We start from the raw sequence: 19,211 nt of genomic DNA, 5'->3' as shown, positions 1-19,211 counted from the left end.
ACATTATACTGCCTGTGAAATGTGCCATAAAAATCATGAAAAATATTTTCTACAGCTATAAAAATAAGAAACATATGAATAGAAACCATGTACTTCTGTACAATGCAACTTATGCATTGATGGAAACAATTTCTGCCTTTCTTGAATGAGATTATAATTTGGCAACTATAAACCCATAATATCTCTTGCACAGGTAGCCCATGGGAGGGGTCTCAGAAGGAGAAAAGCTCCAGAGGGATTCCACACAGCTACCCCTGTTGGGGAGCTGGAACTGAAAAGGTCACGTTTCCTAACCACTTTACCTCCACTCTTAAAACATGGCTGATCCCCAGAAGCCACTCAGAGGCCCAGCACCTCCACAAGTGTTCTGACCCCCACCAACCTGGAAGCATGGATTCACTGGTGCCACTCTGCCAGGTCTTCAACCTGGGCCTGGCTACTGTGTGATATATCCCTGATACCTAGTCTACACAGCACACCATACCCTCTGAAGGGCCTTAGGGGGAAGGAGAGGGAGAGAGAGTTATGAGTGGATGGTGCCTGAGGCCCACTCTATAATAAAAGGGGGAGTTTTGTGCATAGACTGCCTCTTATGTGTGAGGATCTGGGCCATTAGCATTAAAGACATCCCATTTAGGGTTTGGTATAAAACTGCTCTTGCAGGTCTCAGCCTTCCATGGGAATTGCTGGCAAACAACTGATCTTCACTGCCTCCAGTACTGCGTCTAGCAGAGGATTATGAAGCAGAGACCCAAAAGACATGATTCTATTCTCCCCGTCCACACTTTTAAACATGCCAAGGGGTAGATTTGGCCATCTGTTGGGTTCAACAAATTTAGAAAACCAGGTTAACAAGGCCCACAAGGTTTCAATTTCATAAGGTCAGCAGTTGCATAGTGTGACAAAGTTCCCCCTCTGCCTTGGTGGGTCCTGTGCTTATTGGCGGATTTTCTCACCTCAGAGGCTCACGGCAGCCCTCAATTTGGCCACTTTCGTGGCTCAAATCTGCTGTTCACTCAGTTAGCCTCATCACTGGCCAGCATGGGGAAAGGAAGAAGAACAATCCCCGCAGTCTCTGCTGATCCACCTAGTGGATCGAGGAACAGGCCAGACACTTTCCCCTCTGGTGGAACCCACAGTCCAGCTCAACTCCTCCGGTATCAAGTAGGGAGTTGGGGGGATGGAGGGAACCCGGGCCCACCCTCTACTCTGGGTTCCCACCCAGGGCCCTGTGGATTGCAGCTGTCTACAGTGGCTCCTGTAACAGCTGCATGACAGCTACAACTCCCTGGGCTACTTCCCCATGGCCTCCTCCCAACACCTTCTTTATCCTCACCACGGGACCTCCCTTCTGATGTCTGATATTGCTTGTACTTCTCAGTCTTCCAGTAGTATGCCTTCTCACTCTCAGCTTCTTGCTCCCAGCTCTGCGTATGCACCACAAACTGAAGTGAGCTCTTTTTTAAACCAAGGTGCCCTGATTAGCCTGCCTAAATTGATTCTAGCAGCTTCTTGATTGGCTGCAGGTGTTCTAATCAACCTGTCTGCCTTAATTGTTTCCAGAAAGTTCCTGATTGTTCTGGAACCTCCCCTGTTACCTTACCCAGAGAAAAGGGACCTACTTAACCTGGGGCTAATATATCTGCCTTCTCTCACTCTCCTGTCACAGTAGGTAAACAGGGTGAGTCATCAGGAAGTCAGTTGCTATACAATTTATACAAAGTCTACAAAGTTTACTAACATGTCACCCGCTTTGTCCATATATACACAAGAAACAAGGTCAATTGTTTCACAGCTATTTTAATTTGAGACCATCTGACAATTAACCTTCAGCACGAATTCCCTGGAGCTAGAAGTCTGAAAACCCATACCTAACATGCAATTCAAAATAAACTAAACAAAGCCTAGTAATGTATAACTACTTGAAAGGTAGCTTGAATCTGGGGCCTAATCTTGTGCAGGAGTGCTCCACATACTAAATATCAGTTTTCAAGCCACAATTTACAAATGTATTGAGTACAATCAGCAGAACGAAACAAAATGGAGACTGATCCTTCAGTTCTAAAGCAGGCAAAATTCATATGGACTTCCAGTTTGTATAAAAACAGCAGGATCAGGCCCATAATAGTAAAATTTTTCAGACAGCTGCAGCGGCACAGGAGCTAGCAAACAGAGCTCTAAACAGGGGAGTTTGAGTGGGAGTTCTGTTGGAGAAGGTAGTTGTACTTGGTTTTGTATTTTTAGTATTTGTATTTGTATTTGTGTGTGTGTGTGTGTGTGTGTGTAGGGGTTTTGTGCTGGGAGAGCAGCTGACCTGATTAGGGGGTGGGGCTTAGTGCTGAGAGAGCAGCTGAGCCCTGCCTAGGGGGTGGGGCTTCTGACTAGGGGCCCTATAAAGGTAGCCAGCCAGTCGTGCAGCGGCACAGGAACTAGCAAACAGAGCTCTAAACAGGGGAGTTTGGCTTGCGGTGCTTGTTTGGGGTTTGCTTTTGCTGGGGGGGGGTGGTCTTTTTGGTGTGGCTTGTGTTTCCCAGATTAACAGGATTTAGGTGGGAAGGAGATGACAGATACAGAGGCAGCTGTGGGAGTGACTCCTGTAGTGAAAGACACATTGAGGATGACTGGATGTGGAAGCTGTGGTATGTACATGATCCTGGAGGGGGGAACCGGTAAGTTTTTTCTGCATGAAATGCCGTCTGATAGAGCTGATGGAGGAAAAGATCCAAGGTTTGGAGATGCAGGTGGAAAGTCTGGTTGAGTTTAGGAAGGGGTTTGAGCAGATGATGGAGCAAAGATATGAGGTATCTGAAGGGAAAAGCTCAGACTCACGGATGGAAGCAGGGCTGGGGAATTTTGAGGAGAGACTGGGTGAGGAAAGTGGTCAGTGGAAACATGTGACTCAAAGAACCAGGCAGAGAAAAAGACGGGCTAGTGAAGGAGAAATAGAGCTTAGGAACAGGTTTGCAGAGTTGGAAAATGAAGGGGCTCAGCAGGTACTTGTTGAAGGTGGAAAGGTAAGGAAGAAGAGAAGAGAGGCTAGTCCTATAGGAAAAAAGAAAGAGTCAAGGGAGACTACACCAAATATGAGCCCCAGGAGGATACAGGATGGGTTGAAGAGGATTGTAAGGGAAAATAGGAATGGAAAGAACTTGCAGCCAGAGGGAACAGGGGAGAGACTGGAGAATAGCACTGTCACCAGGAAAAGGCAGGTCTATGTGATCGGGGACTCTTTATTGAGAAGAATAGACAGGCCTGTAACTAGAGCTGATCCTGAGAATAGAAGGGTGTGCTGTCCTCCGGGTGCTAAGATACGGGATGTAGACCTGAGGTTGAAAAGGATCCTAAAGGGAGCGGGAAAGAATCCCCTAATTATCCTTCATGTGGGAACAAATGATATAGCCAGATTCTCGCTGGAAAGTGTCAAGGGAGACTATGCTAGGCTGGGGATGATGCTTAAGGAAATTGAGGCTCAGGTGATCTTTAGCGGGATCCTTCCTGTTCCTAGAGAAGGGCAACAAAGGTCTGACAAGATTATGACTGTCAACAGATGGCTTAGGCAGTGGTGCTATAAGGAGGGCTTTGGGATGTATGGCCACTGGGAGGCATTCACGGACAGAGGACATTTCTCTCGGGATGGACTTCATCTGAGTAGGGAAGGAAATAGACTTCTAGGATCGAGGCTGGCACAACTGATAAAGAGAGCTTTAAACTAGGAATTGGGGGGAGATGGATGGGAGATGTCCAGAAAATCTCCACGCCAGATTTTAGCATTGAGAGGGAAGAAGATGAAGTAAGAAAGGATACAGCCGTGGGTAGGAGAATGTATATAAGGAGCGAGGGCGGTGTGGATACTAGTCTAATAGGTTATACTGGCTGTAGAATGACTGTGCCTAATAGGGTACAAAATGTGAGCGAGGCCAAACAGCAAAAATTAAGATGTTTGTACACCAATGCGAGGAGTCTAGGTAACAAAATGGAGGAACTAGAGCTACTGGTGCAGGAAGTGAAACCAGATATTATAGGGATAACAGAAACATGGTGGAATAGTAGTCATGACTGGACTACAGGTATTGAAGGGTATGTGCTGTTTAGGAAAGACAGAAACAAAGGTAAAGGGGGTGGAGTCGCATTGTATATCAATGATGAGGTAGAATGTAAAGAAATAAGAAGCGATGCAATGGATAAGACAGAGTCCGTCTGGGCAAAAATTACATTGGGGAAGAAAACTAGTAAAGCCTCTCCTACGATAGTGCTTGGGGTGTGCTATAGACCTCCGGGATCTAATTTGGATATGGATAGAGCCCTTTTTAATGTCTTTAATCAAGTAAATACTAATGGAAACTGCGTGATCATGGGAGACTTTAACTTCCCAGATATAGAGTGGAGGACCAGTGCTAGTAATAATAGGGCTCAGATTTTCCTAGATGCGATAGCTGATAGATTCCTTCATCAACTAGTTGCTGAACCGACTAGAGGGGATGCCATTTTAGATTTAATTTTGGTGAGTAGCGAGAACCTCATAGAAGAAATGGTTGTAAGGGACAATCTTGGCTCAAGTGATCATGAGCTAATTCAGTTCAAACTAAATGGAAGGATTAACAAAAATAAATCTGCAACTAGGGTTTTTGATTTCAAAAGGGCTGACTTTCAAAAATTAAGGAAATTAGTTAGGGAAGTGGATTGGACTGAAGAACTTATGGCTCTAAAGGTAGAGGAGGCCTGGGATTACTTTAAATCAAAACTGCAGAAGCTATCAGAAGCCTGTATCCCAAGAAAGGGGAAAAAATTCATAGGAAGGAGTTGTAGACCAAGCTGGATGAGCAAGCATCTTAGAGAAGTGATTATGAAGAAGCAGAAAGCATACAGGGAGTGGAAGATGGGAGGGATCAGCAAGGAAAGCTACCTAATTGAAGTCAGAAGATGTAGGGATAAAGTGAGAGAGGCCAAAAGTCGAGTAGAGTTGGACCTTGCAAAGGGAATTAAAACCAATAGTAAAAGGTTCTATAGCCATATAAATAAGAAGAAAACTAAGAAGGAAGAAGTGGGGCCGCTTAACACTGAGGATGGAGTGGAGGTTAAAGATAATCTAGGCATGGCCCAATATCTAAACAAATACTTTGCCTCAGTCTTTAATAAGGCTAAAGAGGATCTTGGGGATAATGGTAGCATGACAAATGAGAAGGAGGATATAGAGGTATATATTACCATATCAAAGGTAGAAGCGAAACTGAAACAGCTTAATGGGACTAAATCGGGGGGCCCAGATAATCTTCATCCAAGAATATTAAAGGAATTGGCACCTGAAATTGCAAGCCCATTAGCAAGAACTTTTAATGAATCTGTAAACTCAGGAATAGTACCGAATGATTGGAGAATTGCTAATATAGTTCCTATTTTTAAGAAAGGAAAAAAAAGTGATCCGGGTAACTACAGGCCAGTTAGTTTGACATCTGTAGTATGCAAGGTCCTGGAAAAAATCTTGAAGGAGAAATTAGTTAAGGACATTGAAGTCAATGGTAAATGGGACAAAATACAACATGGTTTTACAAAAGGTAGATCGTGCCAAACCAACCTAATCTCCTTTTTTGAAAAAGTAACAGATTTTTTAGATAAAGGAAATGCAGTGGATCTAATTTACCTAGATTTCAGTAAGGCATTTGATACCGTGCCACATGGGGAATTATTAGTTAAATTGGAGAAGATGGGGATCAATATGAACATCAAAAGGTGGATAAGGAATTGGTTAAAGAGGAGACTGCAACGGGTCCTACTGAAAGGCGAACTGTCAGTTTGGAGGGAGGTTACCAATGGAGTTACTCAGGGATCGGTTTTGGGACCAATCTTATTTAATCTTTTTGTTACTGACCTTGGCACAAAAAGTGGGAGTGTGCTAATAAAGTCTGCAGATGATACAAAGCTCGGAGGTATTGCCAATTCGGAGAAGGATCGGGATATTATACAGGAGGATCTGGATGACCTTGTAAACTGGAGTAATAGTAATAGGATGAAATTTAATAGTGAGAAGTGTAAGGTTATGCATTTAGGGATTAATAACAAGAATTTTAGCTATAAGTTGGGGACGCATCAATTAGAAGTAACGGAAGAGGAGAAGGACCTTGGAGTATTGGTTGATCATAGGATGACTATGAGCTGCCAATGTGATATGGCTGTGAAAAAAGCTAATGCGGTTTTGGGATGCATCAGGAGAGGCATTTCCAGTAGGGATAAGGAGGTTTTAGTACCGTTATACAAGGCACTGGTGAGACCTCACCTAGAATACTGTGTGCAGTTCTGGTCTCCCATGTTTAAAAAGGATTAATTCAAACTGGAGCAGGTACAGAGAAGGGATACTAGGATGATCCGAGGAATGGAAAACTTGTCTTATGAAAGGAGACTTAAGGAGCTGGGCTTGTTTAGCCTAACTAAAAGAAGGTTGAGGGGAGATATGATTGCTCTCTATAAATATATCAGAGGGATAAATATAGGAGAGGGAGAGGAATTATTTAAGCTCAGCACCAATGTGGACACAAGAACAAATGGGTATAAACTGGCCACCAGGAAGTTTAGACTTGTAATCAGACGAAGTTTTTTAACCATCAGAGGAGTGAAGTTTTGGAATAACCTTCCAAGGGAAGCAGTGGGGGCAAAAGATCTATCTGGCTTTAAGATTCTACTCGATACGTTTATGGAGGAGATGGTATGATGGGATAATGGGATTTTGGTAAGTAATTGATCTTTAAATATTCAGGGTAAATAGGCCAAATCCCCTGAGATGGGATATTAGATGGATGGGATCTGATTTACTATAGAAAACTCTTTCCTGGGTGTCTGGCTGGTGAATCTTGCCCATGTGCTCAGGGTTTGGCTGATTGCCATGTTTGGGGTCGGGAGGGAGTTTTCCTCCAGGGCAGATTGGAGAGGCCCTGGAGGTTTTTTTGCCTTCCTCTGTAGCATGGGGCATGGTTGACTTGAGGGAGGCTTCTCTGCTCCTTGAAGTTTTGAACCATGATTTGAGGACTTCAATAGCTCAGACATGGGTGAGGTTTTTCATAGGAGTGGGTGGGTGACATTCTGTGGCCTGCGCTGTGCAGGAGGTCGGACTAGATGATCAGAGTGGTCCCTTCTGACCTTAGTATCTATGAATCTATAATTTTTCTTCTTGGTGACAGTTGTCAAGATTTATCAGAAACCAAACTAAGCTACTGCTCTTATAGGGTCTGACTTTTCCATTCCATTGTTGTGGAAGTACCAGTCCTGCCAGTATAGGAAGCACAAGTTAACTTGCTGCTAATTGAGCAGAGATCCATAATAATTATAAGAATGAAAGCAAAGAAAGTTGCATTGGTTCATCCTTCACAAGATACAGAGAAAGGAACATCAATGTTAGCAAGAAAGGGAAAAAACAGAACTCATAATTAGTACAGGAAATAATATTTTCAAACAGATTCAGTAGGAGGGACTAACTCCTAGTGAATACGTGGGAGTGTTAAGGGTTATTGAAGTTCTTACCAGTGTCCCTGCACATATACTTCATTATTCACAACTTACAATGCTTCAGGGGTACCTATTTCCAATGCTGTTTAGGGCACAGTGAAATCAACAGCTCAACCATGGCTTCCCATACTGGCAGATATCCACCTACCTCAAATTCATCACAAAAAATTCTTCAAATGTTCCATCATATTTGAGTTAACAAGGACCTTCCAATTCATTAAGTCCTTATATAATTTACTGAGATTCCAACTCAACTCCAGAAAACTTTTCTGGCTTGCAGCGCAAGAGTTTGAAGATTTGGGGTTTTCCCTTGAAGATCAATTGCAAGCAAGCTGGAAAGACACTAACTGCCAAATAAACACCTCACGGACTCAAATGAAAAACCCTGCAGCTTTTCACTTCTATGGAAAACATGTCCGTTTTGAATCTCATCCACACATCACTTGGCAGATGCTCTTACCTCTTCCATAAATGGCGACTGAGACACCATCCTATTTCTGACTGTGGAAATTAACTTCAAACTATGGAGCACCTTATCAGTCAGTGTCCCAAATAATCCACATTCCAGTGGCATCTCAGCTATCCACTCTGTGTCACCTGAAGCAATCAACTGGATTGCTGACCTAGACTTGGACATCTAACATTGCTGGTTTTAGGCATACAAAAGATGATGATGACAACGACTTCAGGAAAGATAACAAATATCCGATTAAAGCCCTGGCTGGGACTTGGCAGATCTAAATTCAAATTCTGGCCCTCCCACAGACTTCTTGTGTGACCTTGGCAAGTCACTTAGTCTCTCTGTCTCAGTTCCTTATCTGTAAAGTGGGGATAATTGTACTTCCCTGTCTGCCAGGAGCACTGAGCGGAATACAAGTAAGAAATGTTTGTGAAGTGCTTCAATACTATGGTGATGGGAGCCACATGTACTCAGACAAATGAGCAGAAACCAATCAGGACCGTAGCTGGTATATTATTTTCCTTTTCTGAAAATGCTATCTAATCTCAAAATATCTACTAGCAGCATTTATATTTTAAAACTAACTATTGAGGAAAATGCAGTATTCAAGTGCAGGTTTCAAAAGAATAATTTGGCTAATGACCTTTCATTCTGTAAGTCATGTATTTAAAAGAACAAACTTACATATCATAGGAAAATTTCTTCTGAAGGTTAGTCTGGTTTTTCTGAAACTGGTACACATCCAATTGTAGCTTTCCGTATTCCTTCTGTAACTTTATCAAGTGTTCTGGGCCAAAAGAGGATTATTATTTTTAATGGAATATTATAGTAAGAAACAAATCCCTCCCTCCAAATATCAAAAATGCAAATTTGATAGTGAGAAAGTTCTATTGGCTACTTTTCTCAGTCTCTCAAATTCATGATATTTTGGTAGACCAAATATAGTGTCACATTGTGGCACCTGCTCAGCAGCAAAAACACAGAGGACATTGGACAGTTTTCTACCTAATACAACCTACATTCTCTGCGTCCCCTCCTCCAAAGGGAGAGCTCTAATTCATTTATATTCTCTGGCCTGCAACCTAGCAGACTAGAGGTCACTGAAGGACTAGTCACTATAGTGCAGGCTACAATGGTAATTTTCCTAGGACTTATCTAAATTAAAATTACTACTCACTGTGATGTTCTGTACCTCATGGGAACACCCTACACCCCCATGTTTATCCTTATAATATGATTGTGTGGTATCTAATGCAAAATTTGTCACGTCAGGTATCTTCAGAAGGCTCAAGATGCACTGAGCATTGTTGTTATAGTGATGTTGTTTTATAGTAATGTTATAGGTTATAATTTCATGTATATAGTTATGAGGTTGAAAATGTATCCTTACGGCTTAAAGCAAGCCCAGGCAAAAACTCTCTAAGAGCAGAGGGGCAGTTTACACTTCATCAAGGCATATATGGGAGAAACCCAGCCCAGCCTCACAGGAACAAAGGATGCTGGCCTAGGCAGCAACAAAAGGATCTGTTAGACTCTCAGTGAGTCACCCCCCTTCCTTTGGTCAGTTTGGGACTGCAATGAGGTAATGCTCACCTGACTGTGAAGGGGGGAGGAGGAGAAGCCAAGAGGGAAGAAAGAACATGATAAAAAGGAAAGACATTTGCCATGCTCCCTATCTTCCACCTCCATCTACAGACATCACCACCAAACAACTGAAGCGCTGATCAAAGGGGAAAGCCTGGCTGAAGGGCAACCAGCCAGCCTGTGGTGAAAAGCATCTAAGTTTGTAAGGGCATTGAAAGCATTAAGATCAGCTTAGAATGTGGTTTTGCTTTTATTTCATTTGACCAAATCCGACTTGTTATGCTTTGACTTATAATCACTTAAAATCTATCTTTATAGTTAATAAATCTGTTTGTTTATTCTACCGGAAGCAGTGCATTTGGTTTGAAGCATATCAGAGGCCCCCCTTAGGTTAACAAGCCGGGTACATATAAGTTTCTTTGTTTAAGTTGACGAACTTATATAAGCTTGCAGCATCCAGCAGGCATAACTGGATTGCAAGATGGAGATTCCTAGGTTTGTGTCTGGGACTGGAGATATTGGCTAGTGTCATTCAGTTGCACAATTCAAGGAGCAGCTTACATACCAGAAGCTGTGCGTCAACAGCCCAGGAGTGGGGGTTCTCACAGCAGAGCAGGGTAAGGCTGGTTCCCAGAGTCAGGGATTGGAGTGACCTAGCAGATCACCAGTCCAGATAACATCAGAGGGGAACATCACACCCTCTGTAACAGCAGTTTACAGTTCACAAAGCAGGATTGTTTGTAAGTTAGTAGTTTTCTGTGGTGGAACCTCCTCCATCATGCTGTGACACCCTGAATGCTTTGCTCCCAACAGAAAGCTTTGCGTCAGAAAGCTGAGCACATCAGAGAGGCTGACAACTGTATTTACCAATGGCCCAAATGCTAGAAGTCATAACTCACTAGCAATGATTCTGAAAGTATCAAAGTGGATAATAATAAGGCCAAATTTTCCTTTCAGATGTGTGTATTACTCCCATGGATGTCAATGCATCCATATATAGGAGTATATAATTTTAGAGTTGAAAGAGGATTATACTATGTAGGTGGGAACAGAGAAGTTGTTCAAGTATATATTAATATAGGGGAATCCTATAAATATTATAATTTTTATTATAACTATAAATATTTCTTATTTTCTGCCATTAAGATCTAAGGCTGTGGAGTCCTGCACTAAGAGCCACATGGTTGGACCTTTTTGCCTAAACAGAGCCCCACTGAAGGCAGTATGGCATGAGCCCTGCACCCATGAAGAACCTGTACATGGTCAAGGTCTAGTTTCTGGTGGTTCCTGCACTTTCTCATGGCTTTGAGATGGAGAGCTCACACATCTAAAAGACATAGGAGTAAGACTGAGTCTTTGAGAAAACTGGCTTTAAGTCTGATAATAATAGAACTACTATAAAAGGTACCTTTTAGATTCTGGATAAATCGCTCATTTGTTGTTATGTTATTCATTAACACAGCCTGCGGGGAAAAAAGTGAAATTGTATTAAAACAATGTTGATCAAAACACTTATTTAATAAAAATGTAATCAAGTAATTCTTGAGAATAAAGGAAAAATGTATTTCTTAACAATATGATACAATTAAAAAACAAAGACTGTATTAGGTGCAGTTGAGATCAGTTATGTTATTTCAATTCCTAGATTATGAAAAAAATTTAGTACTACCCAAGGCATAAATCAATGAAAGATCATTAAAAATAAAACAAGACCACAACATTTTAAACAGATTACTCACTGGAATTATGAGTTTAAAGAGTCCATTGCTAAATACTTGTTTACCATTGTCTCCATTTCATGTTAATCTTGCAATCACAGTGACAATCAGATTTAGAGTGTATTAATCAGGTGGACCTTTAAGAAAGAAAGATTCACCAAACAGCATCCTTTCAATAATTCTTTTGAGATAGAACCAATAAGCCTACTGTCAGGATTGCAGGGGAAAAGTGCCAGAACAATAATTATTCCAACAACACAAATAAAAATTCTACCAAAGTCAGTAAATCAAGGAAGAAATGGCTTGACTATTAGGTTTTATATTACACACCATCATATTTAGTCCACTTCCCTGATGCATCGCACCCTCTTTTCCTCCCCTGGGACAAGTGAGAAGTGTAATGCCCTTCCATCTCCATATCTTTAACTCCAGACACACTAAAATGGCAGTAATACCAGGCAGGAGGAGGAGGTCAGAAATACACATGCACATGAGATTGGATATTGTGACAAAGTTCTTCCTCTACCTTGGTGAGTCTTGTGCTTATTGGCAGATTTGCTCATCTTGGAGCTTCACGGCAGCCCTCAGCTTGGCCGTTTTTCTGAGTTCGACGACTCCTGTGTCTGACCAGGAGTTGGGAGGTTTGGGGGAACCCAGGCCCGCCCTCTACTCTGGGTTCCAGCCCAGGGCCCTGTGGAATGCAGCTGTCTGGAGTGCCTCCTGGAACAGCTGTGCAACAGCTACAACTCCTTGGGCTACTTCCCCATGGCCTCCTCCCAACACCTTCTTTATCCTCACCATAGGACCTTCCTCCTGGTGTCTGATAATGCTTGTACCCCTCAGTCCTCCAACAGTCCGTGTTCTCACTCTTAGCTCCTAGTGCCTCTTGCTCCCAACTCCTCACATGCGCACCACAAACTGAAGTGAGCTCCTTTTTAAACCCAGGTGCCCTGTTTAGCCTGCCTTAATTGATTCTAGCAGCTTCTTGATTTGCTGCAGGTGTTCTAATCAGCCTGTCTTAATTGTCTCCAGAAGATTCCTGATTGTTCTGGAACCTTCCCTGTTACCTTACCCAGGGAAAAGGGACCTACTTAACCTGGGGCTAATATATCTATCTTCTATTATTCTCCTGTAGCCATCTGGCCCGACCCTGTCACAATGTGTGGGGGGAAAACAACACTACATGAAATCAGTCACAGACAAATGCCAACAGAGAACTCAGCTTCAATGTCTAATATTTAGCAATTGTGCAGGAAACCAGTTTAGTTTTGAAGATGACAGATGATCATGCCTGTTTAGACTTATAAATCTGTATATCTTCTGAAGTATCTATTCGCTGTGCTTAGATGTAATTTATCAGGATTCCTATTTATTCATCCCAGGATGCATTCAGTATTTCACAGACTTCAGAGATCAGGATACAGCCATTCCTGAAAGAAGTTTTTCACAGAAGTAGTGCTGCTGCCATACAGTATATGGGCTGCCTTCACTGGAAGGAGCACTTCTATGATCAAGATGGTCGTTCAGTCTGTGCAGGCTATTCTGATGCTACTGATAAGGATGCCAAATAGTGCTAATTTTGATTGTGACTATTGTAATCTAATCATCCATTCACTAGGAGCTAGAGAAAGAGTTCATCAGTTCATCTCAAACACGTGGCAGATGGTAATTACTTTTGTTCACTAGCAGTCTAAACCAGATTTGTGTCCTATCATCAATTCCCTGGACCATCTAGTTCCCCAAACAAACTGAGATTTGAATGTAATGACAGAGATATTATTGTTTACAGCAGGGGTTCTCAAACTGAGGGTCGGGACCCCTTAGGGGGTCGCGAGGTTATTATATGGTGGGTCGTGAGCTGTCAGCCTCCACCCCAAACCCCGATTTGTATCCAACCTTTATAATGGTGTTAAATATATTAAAAAGTGTTTTAAATTTATAAGGGTGGGGGTGTCGTACTCAGAGGCACGCTTTACCAAAAATTTGAAAAGAGTCACCAGTACAAAAGTTTGAGAATGACTGGTTTACAGAAACCAGTAAGTTATATTCACATCTTCATGCAGAGGGAGCAAGTTTCAAACAGATAAAAGGAAATTTTTCTTCTGCACAATACCACACAGCCCATGAAACTCATTGCCAAAAATATCACTGAGGCTAAGAGCTTAACAGGTTTCATAAAAGATGACAAGAATATCCAAACTTACACTCATAAGGATTTAAAAAAAAAAAAAGAGAAAAATCAAGAGTTTTTGAAGGATTATAAACCCTGATTGCTTCACCACATAAAGCAACATTTAATGAATGGTGCTCTGCCTATGGTGAAGTTATTCCATAACTTCCAACTGCGGGATTTCTTGTACTGGAAACATCTGATACCGGCCATTGTTGAAGACAGGCTACTCGATTAGATGGTTCAGCAGTCCAATTCAGTATGAAAATCACTATGTTCCTATGTTATTTTCCTAATTTTTGAACATGGAAATGAGAATATGCTTCATTCTGAAAGCATTATAGAATGACTGCTAAATTTCATATTACTCAGAATGGTGGTAAGGGTGAGTAGTAATCATCTCAAACGGGAAAGCACAGGTACATGTTATTGGAAGGTCACTTAAGTCACAGGTAAAAAATGCACTACTTCATATCCTTTATGCATCACATACAAAAGACCCTTTTGGTAAAGCTGCAGTACTCTCCTGAATGTGAAAATATGAAGAAGGGAGGATCATATAGAAAGAGATCAGGAAAAGCTGGTTAGTAAAAGCACTTTAATGTTTGCAGCAAATCCTGTTTAATAATTTACAAGAAAATGTTTACAACAGCCAGAAGGTTGTTTCTTAATGTTGCTGCACTAATACTTAGAGTTTTATATTTTTCAAGAGCTGTACCAACATTAACTAATCCTCACAACATTGCTGGATTGTAGGCAGGCAATCTCCCCATTTTTTTTTTTTTTTTTTGCAAGTGGAGAAATAGACACACACAAGGTAAACAACTTGGCCAAAGGCCAGAGAACAAGTTAGTGTCAGTAGTCACCATGGGAAGCTCAGGTGCGCCTGGCTGCCAAGCCTGTACCCAGGTCAATTTAGACCCAGGAGGAGGATTAGATTTGATATCTCATTCAGCACATAAAACATTGCATACTACCTCTAGAAAAGGAAAATTCAGGGCTTAGCAACTCTGTACACAAGCTGTGCCCCAATACAGCAGACCTCAAGCCGCTCAGCAGAAAGGCTTCCTGACTACAGTCAGTGTTGCTGAAAGCAAGTAAATCATGTCTTCACATGCCTGACCAAAAAGCAACACTATAATCAGCAAAGATGGAAGCGTCTCCCAGCTGGATGACAGTTGCTACAGTGACTGGGAGAAAAGCATGTCTGTGTAGGAACTGTTGTCCACATTGGAGACACAGAAAGCAATGGAATGAGTAGCTACATCACTGAATTGGTGGGCAGAGAATGACTTACCCTAAAGAGAACAGTAATTCCTGCTAGTATCACAGATTCACAGAAAAGGCCAGAAGGGTCCATTAGATATGTTCTGACCTCCTGTATATCACAGGCCATTACATCTCACCCAGTTACCCCTGTATTGAGCCCAATAACTCGTTGGCTAAAGCATATCCTCCAGAAAGGTATTCCCTTGTAACATTCCATTTTATCTGTCAATTCCTTCAGCATTTCCCATGACAACAGCAAATGTTGTATTAAAACCAGGCTAACACAGATCTGAAAAATGAAAAATTGCTGTATTTGCTTTCAATACTGACTATACACAGTGTACCTCAGGGGTCCCCAACGCGGTGCCCGAAGGTGTAATGGCACCCGCGGGGCAGTTGTTTGCGCCCGCAGGACACCGCACTGCCAAAATGCCACCGCCAAGCACGGCCACCGGAGAATCGCCTGCCGAAATGCCACCGAGAAACATTGCCGTTTCTCGGCAGCATTTTGGCGGTGTGATGTCTGGTGCGTGCCACAGTCTTCTGGGAATGGGAATATGCTATTCCCACAGAAAGGTTGGGGACCACTGGTGGACCTAATACATAAAGAAGCATTGTAACAAGAAATAGTAAGCAAAAAATACCAAAGCAATTGGCTGAAGTAACATTTTGTAGTTTATCTGTATTTTCAGAGTAGCTTTCACATGAGCGGAAAAGTTGCTGTATCAGCAATTAAACTGATCAGACATTAACTAGACTGATTACTATTATAGTTTATTAGTTAAGATTGCAGTAGTTCCCAAAATATCACAAACTCTGGTCTCACAGAGTGTACAGTAATGAGACAAAAAGAGAAGAAAGAGTGTGTGGGATAGATTACAACACACAAGCCAGGAGAGATCAGGGAGAGGATAGCCATGTGCCTTATGTTTACATATTTGGTGGCTACTAAATTTTATTTATTTAAATTAAATCCTAAAATTTCCCTTCCTTCACCATTCACCACACAGGTCTACCCACCATTTGTCCGGCAACATTCTTCAATTTTATAGTGTCTTTATGCTCTTCTCTCTCGGCATTTTGAAAAGATGGCACGCTAGCCACATAGCCTTTCAATCCTAGGTCATGAGATTAAAACACCAACAGGTGAACTTATTTTTTTCCCCCAAGGCTTTCAAGGTCACTGAACATATTTTCTCTATTGTATTTCTTTTCGGCTTGTCGATATGCTGCAGACTCATTTTACACTTTTGAACAAGAGTGCTGTGTGAAAAAAGTCTAAAGCAATTTTCAAGCCAATAATGAAACATTTAAGCCATACAGTTTTTCACTGAACTTTTAACATTCATTCTTTCTAGAAGTTACAGCCTGTTCTCAATAAAATTAAACACTGAATGAAACAACTCTTTGGAACAGACTGAATGACTCAGACAATTGTTCATCGGAGACGAAGCCCTTTACCTCTAGCTCAGTGTTTGCACTGTGGTCAAGGCTGTTGGACACTGAAAGTCGACAGCTTCTGGCACCTATTCTGCATGACAGCCGTCAGTGGTTTCAGTTCATCTCTTATTCCAGAAGTGAGCCACAGAACACATCACAAAAACCATCACCACAATTGGCTCATTTGTCAGCAGTCTCAAAAGAGGCACCAAGGAGACAGTGGGCATAAAGAATGAACTATCCTCCCAAACCTGCAAAGCAGTGTGCGTGCGCTTGCGCTGTGTGTGTTCTGTGGACACAGGATTTTTGTCATCATTGCTATCAATCTAGCATATGTATTATTGCTACATTCAGTTACAAGTAAAGAAACATTTGGCAGTATGAATGGAATAAAATGCACTCTGGGCAGGGGTTGCTATAACTCGCTACAACTATTATTGTACATTAACCCTTTTTCTCTCGTCAGCCATTTTACTATATAGTGTGAAAAGGCAGAAAAAATTTTCAGTAGTATATTCTTAATTTGCACAGAATCTGAATTTCCATGCCTTGGAAACCTATGTATTGGCCTAATGCAGGGATTCTCAAACTTGTTCATAATGCAAATACATTTTAAAAGAGAGCATCTCCGCTCCCATTTACGAGTTTGTGGGTCATCTCTGCTGATGATGTACTTTCCCCAAGGATGAGATTTCAACAGCAGTTGCTTAAGGGAAAGTATTTAGTTTATTTTAGCTTCTTTTAATGCAGTTTAGCTACTGGAACATGAGAGACCCTGTGACAATGATCAGCCAGCTTTGCACAGACCACCAGCATGGGATCCACAGACCATCTGAGAACTTCTGGTTAATGAATGCTGTGTTTGAAGCAGAGAGCTGCCCATTTCTCTATGAAATAAATAAGAGCCTCTTTTAAGACAACATAAAAACAGACTGGAGTAGGTTGAACTTTCCCTAAGAACACTGACAAGTCCATTACTTTACTACTAAATCTACAGTAAATATAAGGCTAACTTCTGGCCCTGCTGAAAAAAGTCACAATACATTCAAAGTCATTTGAACTGTATTTAAACTAGAAAGACCATAATCAATTAAAGCTCTGCCTGCAGGTGTAGTGGCTCAGAGGTTTAGGTTACAATCAGCAATGTATAAGGACTTGTCTACACTTCAAATTTGTTGCAGATCAACTTGAGATGTTTCCTGTTAAAATGCCTTCATCCACAAACAAAATGTTTTGTTATATATTATCTAGTGTTTTAATGTGTGTTATCAAACCCCCCTTTGGAAGCAGGTTTACATGGTGGTGGATTGAGTTTACCCATGACAAAGCAGGTGTGATTATAAACACATCCTGTAACAAGTGTTGTGCATCTGTCAGATCTTCCTGCCAGTATCCCACACTGCTTTCTGGCTCCCTGGGTCAGCTGTGTCCTCTCTACAGCTCCAGGTTCATCCTAATTGGATGTCACATCACCATTTATATAGTTGCATACAGCCAAGTGCAGTTCTTTGAAATTCCAATTTGTGGGGAGTTCACAAATACTTGTGTGTCATACTCCTGATTACTCCCCCCCCCAACTCCCGCCCCCGTACATTGCCTCCTGCTGCTGCACCATGGCCCCAGACTGAGATTCTGGACTTTATTGAGCTCTGGTGAGAGGAGCTTTATTTTGTCCATCTGTATCTTGGCACTGGTATACAAGCAGTGTGACAGACCCAGACCAGTGGGGTACAGGAGTCTGGTAGAAGGTAAATATACTGCCCGCTGGATGAATAGTTTTCTTCTTCCGAGTGACCAGAGCAGAGACTGCGCTAGAGCAATCAGGAGCCTGCTAGAACCAATTAAGACAGGCAAGCTAATTAAGACACCTGGAGCCAATTAAGAACATACTAGAACCAAATATGGCAGGCAGACTAATCAGGACACCTGGTTTTAAAAGGACCTCCTATCAGTTAGTGGGGGGCATGCAAGAGGCAGAAAGTGAGAGGGTGTGCTGCTGGAGGACTGAGGAGTACAAGCATGATCAGGCTTCAGGAGGAAGATCCTGCAGTAAGGATAAAGAAGGTGCTGGGGGTAGGCTATAGGGAAGTAGCCCAGGGAGTTGTCGCAGTCACGCAGCTGATACAGGAGACATTGTAGACAGCTGCTATCCACAGAGCCCTGGGCTCGAACCCAGTGTAGAGGGTGGGCCTGTGTTCCCCGCATCCCCCCCCAACTCCTGATTGGACACAGGAGGAGTTGACCTGGTCTGTGAGCAACACCAGAAAAGGACAGTAAAAAGAAAAGGAGGACTTGTGGCACCTTAGAGACTAACAAATTTATTTGAGCATAAGCTTTCGTGAGCTGGAGAGCCTAATTTGGAAAGGGATCTGGCTGTCTCCAACCCACTAAGTGGGACAACAGAGACTGCGGAGATTGTTCTCTGTTTCCCCCATGCTGGCCAGTGATGAGGTTTGCTGAGTGAATGGCAGGTTTGAGCCACTAGCAAAAGTGGCCAAACTGAGGGCTGCTGTGAACCTCTGAGGTGAGCAAATCTGCCAAAGAGCGCAGGACCCACCAAGGCAGAGGAGGAATTTTGTCACAGCAGGTATCATCGACGCTGCTCAGAAAGGGGCATAACCAAGATGCTCTCCAGTGCTGCAGTAAGGAAAAAGAGCTCCGAGTGGCCACGTGAAACACAATTTAACTGTACAGAGAGGTACTACAGCCTGCTCTTGCTATGAAGAGCTTGACCATATGTTTGCTAGATGTGACACCACCAGAGTTTGATGTGGATTCCCTGACTGAACCACAAACCTTGGATGTGGGTGACATAGTGATCCCAGCAAAGCAGAGTCGTAAAGCTCCAAACCACCTCCATGTAGAGCTGGAGGATGAAACTGAATCACAGGGGGACACTACAATGTTTGCATAACTTTCCTCTGGCTCATGGCCTTTTACCTCCTGCCATCCCTCCCCATTCTCCGTACTCTACAAACAATCCATTCCTTTTGACACTCTCATGAAAACACAAACACTACAAACTTGCTATGTTCCGGCCTACACTTCTCATACTGTAGTGCTTATTCACCTTTCT

At 42.4% G+C, this 19,211-nt stretch overlaps 1 protein-coding gene across 4 annotated transcripts in view; it reads right to left on the bottom strand.

The window, feature by feature from the left end:
- GOLM1 (golgi membrane protein 1) overlaps window positions 1-19,211 on the bottom strand; it is a 102,816-nt gene that overhangs the window by 18,369 nt on the left and 65,236 nt on the right. For all 4 annotated transcript variants that reach the window (XM_043515147.1, XM_038402289.2, XM_038402291.2 and 1 more), the window contains 2 exons: window positions 10,947-11,001; window positions 8,639-8,741 (listed from right to left, as the gene is read on the bottom strand). In XM_043515147.1, the coding sequence (XP_043371082.1) occupies window positions 8,639-8,741; window positions 10,947-11,001 (158 nt within the window). The remainder of the gene's footprint in view (window positions 1-8,638; window positions 8,742-10,946; window positions 11,002-19,211) is intronic.

Source organism: Dermochelys coriacea, chromosome 5, assembly GCF_009764565.3.
Source record: "Dermochelys coriacea isolate rDerCor1 chromosome 5, rDerCor1.pri.v4, whole genome shotgun sequence".
NCBI lineage: Eukaryota > Metazoa > Chordata > Testudines > Dermochelyidae > Dermochelys > Dermochelys coriacea.
The sequence above is the reverse complement of the archived record's forward strand: the minus strand, read 5'-3'. Positions and strand labels throughout refer to the sequence as shown.